This window comes from Gossypium hirsutum, chromosome D08 (assembly GCF_007990345.1).
Source record: "Gossypium hirsutum isolate 1008001.06 chromosome D08, Gossypium_hirsutum_v2.1, whole genome shotgun sequence".
Classification (NCBI taxonomy): Eukaryota; Viridiplantae; Streptophyta; class Magnoliopsida; order Malvales; family Malvaceae; genus Gossypium; species Gossypium hirsutum.
Window position 1 is genome coordinate 33310793 of NC_053444.1, and position 5627 is coordinate 33316419.

Genomic DNA, 5627 nt, shown 5'->3' on the forward strand with positions numbered 1-5627 from the left:
TTTGATAACATAGTGACCGCATCTAGATTAAAAACATTAGTCGCTTTCATCGGTTTTGTCATCATGACTTGCCATTGATAATTATTCAATGCCATCTCTTCAATAAACTCATAAGCTACCTCAGGTGTTTTATTATTCAGTGTTTCACCAACTGCTGCATCAATTAACTGCCTAGTTGAGGGATTTAAACCGTTATAGCAAGTTTGAACTTACAACTATAAAGGCAAACCATGATGAGGGCACCTTCTCAATAGATCCTTGTATCTCTCCTGTGCTTCATATAATTTCTCTAAATTGATCTGGGCAAAGGAAGAAATGTCATTCCTCAACTTAGTTGTTTTAGCCGGTGGGAAGTACTTCAAGAGAAACTTCTCGGTCATTTGAGCACAAGTAGTGATAGAACCTCGTGGTAAAGAATTTAACCACTGTTTTGCCTTGTTCTTTAATGAGAACGGGAACAACCATAAGCGAATGGCGTCATCAGTGGCGCCATTAATTTTGAAAGTGTCATAAATCTCTAGAAAATTAGCCAAATGGGTATTTGGATCTTCATCTTGCAAACCGTCGAACTGAACATACTGTTGTACCATCTAAATTGTGTTCGACTTCCCGTTGAAATTATTTGCAGCAATGGTAGGTCTCACAATACTCGATTCAGCCTCAATCAGAGTGAGCTTAGTAAAATCATACAAGTACAAGGAACAAGATCTACAGAAGGTAGCTGAATATTCTTATTGTCACCCATCTCCTTAGTAATATTGTTTTCCTCTTGTTCGTCTACTATATTCTTTTCACATTGTCTTACTTCTCTAGCCTCTTTACGATTTCTACGAGCAATACTTCCAATCTTACTGTTAAAAAGAAATGGTCCTAACGAGTTTCCTCTAGTCATAAACCCAAAAAACCTGCCAGAAGCAAACAAAAGAAAAAATTAAATGTAAAAATTAAATTAAAACAAAAATATTAAAATAAAATAAAATAAAAATGGCTAAATTAATAGAAATAATTTTTTTATAATATTTCAGTCATCGGCAATGGCGCCAAAAAACCTTGATAGTCACGGAACTAACTAAAAATACGACAAAGGCAAGCATACCTATCGATAAATAGTATAGCTACAGTGAGTAGAGATATCGTATCCATGAGGACTAAAAGTACTAGTAAATACTGTTTTCCTATTATTTAACCGACAAATTGGAGTGACTGGTTTAAGCTAAAATATACAAAATTAATTAACTAAAGAATTCAGCAGAGAATAAATCAGGAAAACAATTTAATAATAACCAAGAAGCTAAACAATACACAGGAATGAATCCACCTAGACTAAATCATTAAATTATGGTAATATCTCTTTCGAGATTAAGAGCAATTGACTCTAGGTTGATTAATTGAAATTTCTTTCTAATTAAAACCCCTATTATCGCATTAACTCAATCTATGAATTCTCCTATTAGATTTGACTCTAATCCGGTAGATTTATGTAGTCATATTTCTAGGATTGCATGCAACTCCACTCAATTATTCTAAACCTACTCTTAAACAGGGACTTTTCCTCCTCTGATTTAAGCATATTAAACATGAAATAACATTCGAAAATTATTAAAACAATAGATAAACACACATAACTAAGAACAAGAATCAAGTATTTATCGTGTAAAAAAATAAATCAAATAATAGAATTCATCATAGGGTTCACCTTCCTAGGTATCTAGAGAATTAATTCATAATTGTAAATAAAAACATCTCAAAGTCAGTATAACTACAAGAGATAAAGAAACTCATAAAAAACTTAAAAGAAATTAAAAGAAATTAAAAAGAAATCTTTAATCTTGATGGAAATCTGCTTCAGAGTTGGTTTCAATGGTGTTCTTCGAGTTGTTTTCTTCAATACTCTTTGATGGCTCCCTATTCTCTTCTTCTATTTGGTATTTATAGACTTTAGAATGCCCGAAAAGCCTAAAAATTACGTTTTTCCGTATGTTTAGAATGCGACTTGCGAAATCGACACAGTCTGGCACATGGCCGTGTGTCCAGCCCGTGTGGGAAGGCCCAGCTCGTGTGGCTCCTAAAATTTGCTCTATTTGTCCGATTTAGCTCTTTTTTGCTCATTTTGATCCCAAATGCTCTCCTAAGTATAGAAACATGAATTTAAAGGATTAGAAGCATAAAATTCACTAATTTGAATAAATATAATCCAAAAACGCTTTAAGAACGAGATTAAAATATTTTACTTTTATCACTTATCACTTATCACTTTTCTTCTTCTTCTTCTTCTTCTTCTTCTTCTTCTTCTTCTTCTTCTTCTTTCTCGTCTCCTGCTTGTACTGTCCAACTAGCCCTTTAAATGACAGCTAGGATGGCAACGTAGCCAGTTAAATAACGGGTCAACTTTTCGTTATGTGTGTAACGAAAAATGGTACAGATGACTAATTTGTTATTTTTTGAAAGTTGAGTGACTGAATTGAAATTCGAATTATTGTTTTATCAGTTGCATCAAAATTGAGTAACTGTTAGAGTAATTTACTCGATTTTTTTCCTTTTCAAAATCATAACTATGAATGTTATGATATCCACAGTGGTGGAGCCAAGAGGGGGCTAACAAGGGCCCCGGACCCCCTAAAATGAATTTTTTTCATTTAGGCTTTTTATAATTTATAAAATTTTAAATTAATAATGATAAAATTACATTTTTATCTCTAAAACATAATAAAAATTTAATTTAATCTTTTAAAAATTATAAAAATATAAACTATTAAAATAATAAAATTATATTTTTATTATTATAAAAAGCGAGATATCCCTGCAACTATTTCGATAAGGAACTAAATAAAATTTACCATTTTGATATAAAAAATCCAACAATACAATGTTGTATAATTTGAAAATATTTTAAAGAACAATTTTAAACTAATCCAACCGACAGGTTCGTTCCAGATTTTTCAACGCTGAGAGGAATCTCACTCTTCAAGTTTCATTCTCTCTGGTCAGAAAAGAACCAACTAAAGTCTACAGCGTAAACGCACTAACACATCCCAACAAAGAACGAGATTGATAAGTAATTGACTACTGCAAGTATTTAAGAATCCTTTTTATTCAGAAAACCAAAAAACCCATGTATGCAAGCAATGTACACGAATTTCCCATTTTTATAATCTTATAATACCATTTTTTTCCCTCTTTTCTAATGATAATGAAATAACAGCAGCTGACAAATGTGTCCCTGTTTCAAGTGCGCTCTCTTTCTCTCTCTTTCATATCATATTAGTAGTAGGCCAGCACATGGAACCTCACCACAACTTTCTCTGTGTTTCAGTTTTTTTGGCTTTTAAGACCAGCTCTTCCTAGCGAAGTGGGTAATTTCATCTCTTTGAATACTCCATAGCTTTTCCCTTTCTTTTTCTACCTTTTTCTCACTCTTTTATCCATGGATAGTGCTCAGAGGCCGCAGGTAAATAAGGGTCTCCTTTTTCTTTTTTTCTTTTTCTTCACATGAAATCATGATTTTCTTTTTCCTGGGTTGAGTTTTTAAAAGCTAATACCTTTGAGTTTTGAGGGTTCTTTTTCGTTGATTACTTGCTTTAAAGTTTCGCTTTTTTTTTTTTTTTGCTATGAGATGATGTTGCTCAGCCACCACTAATGGTTGAATTTTTGTTGCTGTCGTTTAAGATCTTTCATATATATATTTTTTCCTTTCGGAAAGTACTGCACTTTTCTTTATCATTCTTTTTCCACCATCTGATAAAAAAATACTATTTTTATCTGTTTTTGTTGGTTGTATAATCTTTCGACTACAAAGCAGCGTCCTTTGCTTTTCTCCGTCTTGTTTTGTTTCTTATTGCATCTCTCTCTCTCTCTCTCTCTCTCTCTCTCTCTTTTTTAATCTATTTACTTTGTGAAACAAAACACCTTTCTTTGATCATGAAGTCATGGCTTTTTCCCCTTTCTTTTGTTTATTTTTACCTTGTCTTTTTAAAAATTTCAGGGAATTGAGGTAGTTAAGCCCATGGAAGCTTCAAGAGGTATGGTGGAGAGAAGGACTAGACCTCAAAACGATCAAACTTTGAACTGTCCCAGGTGCAATTCAACCAAAACCAAGTTTTGTTACTATAATAACTACAGTCTTTCTCAGCCAAGATATTTCTGCAAGACTTGTCGAAGGTATTGGACTGAAGGTGGCTCCCTCAGAAATGTTCCTGTTGGAGGTGGTTCAAGGAAGAACAAGAGGGCTTTATCATCATCATCACCACCACGACCATCAGCTTCATCTAAAAAGCTTGGTGATCTAACAACCCCACCTACTCCTCAAAACCCTAAAATCCATGAAGGTCAAGACCTTAACCTAGCTTACCCACCACCAACCGAGGACTATAATAGCTTGCCAAAGTTCGTTGAGGTGCCCTATAGCCACAAAAGCGACCATCGGAACTCTACCTCCTCTTCAACTCATCTCAATGCTATGGAGCTCTTGAAGACTGGTATTAATTCAAGAGGCTTGAGTTCGTTCATGTCGATGTCGGTTTCTGATTCTAATACGGTATACTCAAGTGGGTTTCCAATGCAAGACTTCAAACCGACTCTGAATTTTTCCCTTGATGGACTGGAAACTGGCTACGGGAATCTTCAAGGGGTCGAGGAAAGTGGTGCAAGGCTTTTCTTTCCTATGGAGGAATTAAAGCTGGTTCCGAGCAATGCTAACGAATTGGAGCAGAATAGAGGACAAGGAGAATCTACCGGTTACTGGAATGGGATGTTGGGGGGAGGACATTGGTGATAGGAACATCCAAAAGTAACATGGTTTAACAGGACGAAGTTGGACTTCATGCTTTCCTTCTTACATAATCGGTGACTAGTTTGATTACTAACAGCAGGTACTTTTGGGAAATGGTTAGCTTTTTACGAGCTCGTTTGATTCCCTTTTTACTTGTATTGTTGTGCTGTAGTAGTACCTTTCTCTACTCTTTGATCTGTGTGGGTGTTTGAAGCTTCTTTTAGGACGGCTTCAAAAGGTTGACATCAAGTGGTGTGTGTGTGCATAAATATAAAAAGAGCAGTAAACTATGCGACTAGGCACCAGGCATTAATCGAAAAGACGAGAGGAACTAAAAGTTCTTGGTTACTTGCTGCTTCTTGGGATTGGATTGCACTATGATTTTGGTTACACCCTGGTTGTTGATCTTCTAATAGTGTGTGCCATGTTGTTAGGTAGCCGAAAAACAATGTAATTAGCAGTTTGATGGGCAGATAATGACTTTGGTTGAATTAAGAAATTGTGATTGGTGTACTTAGTTATAAACATGGATTTTGTGTATTAGTATTTTGGTTGAGGTCGAGTGAGTTGGAATGATCGGCGTCAGTCCTCTGCAGCATTACTTTTTTGTTTCTCTTTCTCTCTTTTTGGCTTGTCAAACAGGTCATAAAATGTCGGGTCCTATCAGCAACTTCTGGGTTTTGAGAGATTCTTCCAACTCCTCCCCAGTCTCAAAAAGCAATCCTTCATTAGCAAGTGTACTATTTTGAGAAGGAATAACCCAGAAAAAATGAATTACTTATGTTAGGTCTGACCCCATCCCTGCACATGCTTTTCCACTTTCTAATGCAGCCTTAGCACATACCTTTTTCTTTTTTCT

At 35.0% G+C, this 5627-nt stretch overlaps 1 protein-coding gene and 1 non-coding gene across 4 annotated transcripts; both read left to right on the top strand.

The window, feature by feature from the left end:
- Positions 1 to 225: 225 nt before the first annotated feature.
- On the top strand, positions 226 to 332 carry LOC121220455 (small nucleolar RNA R71). Its single transcript, XR_005917657.1, has one exon. It is a non-coding gene; the product is annotated as a small nucleolar RNA R71 (small nucleolar RNA).
- A 2963-nt stretch (positions 333 to 3295) lies between these two features.
- LOC107912672 (dof zinc finger protein DOF4.6) lies at positions 3296 to 5308 on the top strand. Of its 3 annotated transcripts, none has more exons than XM_016840967.2 (2): positions 3296 to 3448; positions 3983 to 5308. In XM_016840967.2, exons 1-2 carry the CDS (start codon positions 3425 to 3427, stop codon positions 4769 to 4771), a joined length of 813 nt encoding a protein of 270 aa, XP_016696456.2. In that variant the 5' UTR covers positions 3296 to 3424; the 3' UTR covers positions 4772 to 5308. The 3 variants fall into 3 exon arrangements, with proteins under 3 accessions (XP_016696456.2, XP_016696465.2, XP_040954088.1); XM_016840976.2 differs by having other exon boundaries at positions 3332 to 3349; XM_041098154.1 differs by lacking the exon at positions 3296 to 3448 and adding an exon at positions 3508 to 3639.
- Positions 5309 to 5627: the final 319 nt, after the last annotated feature.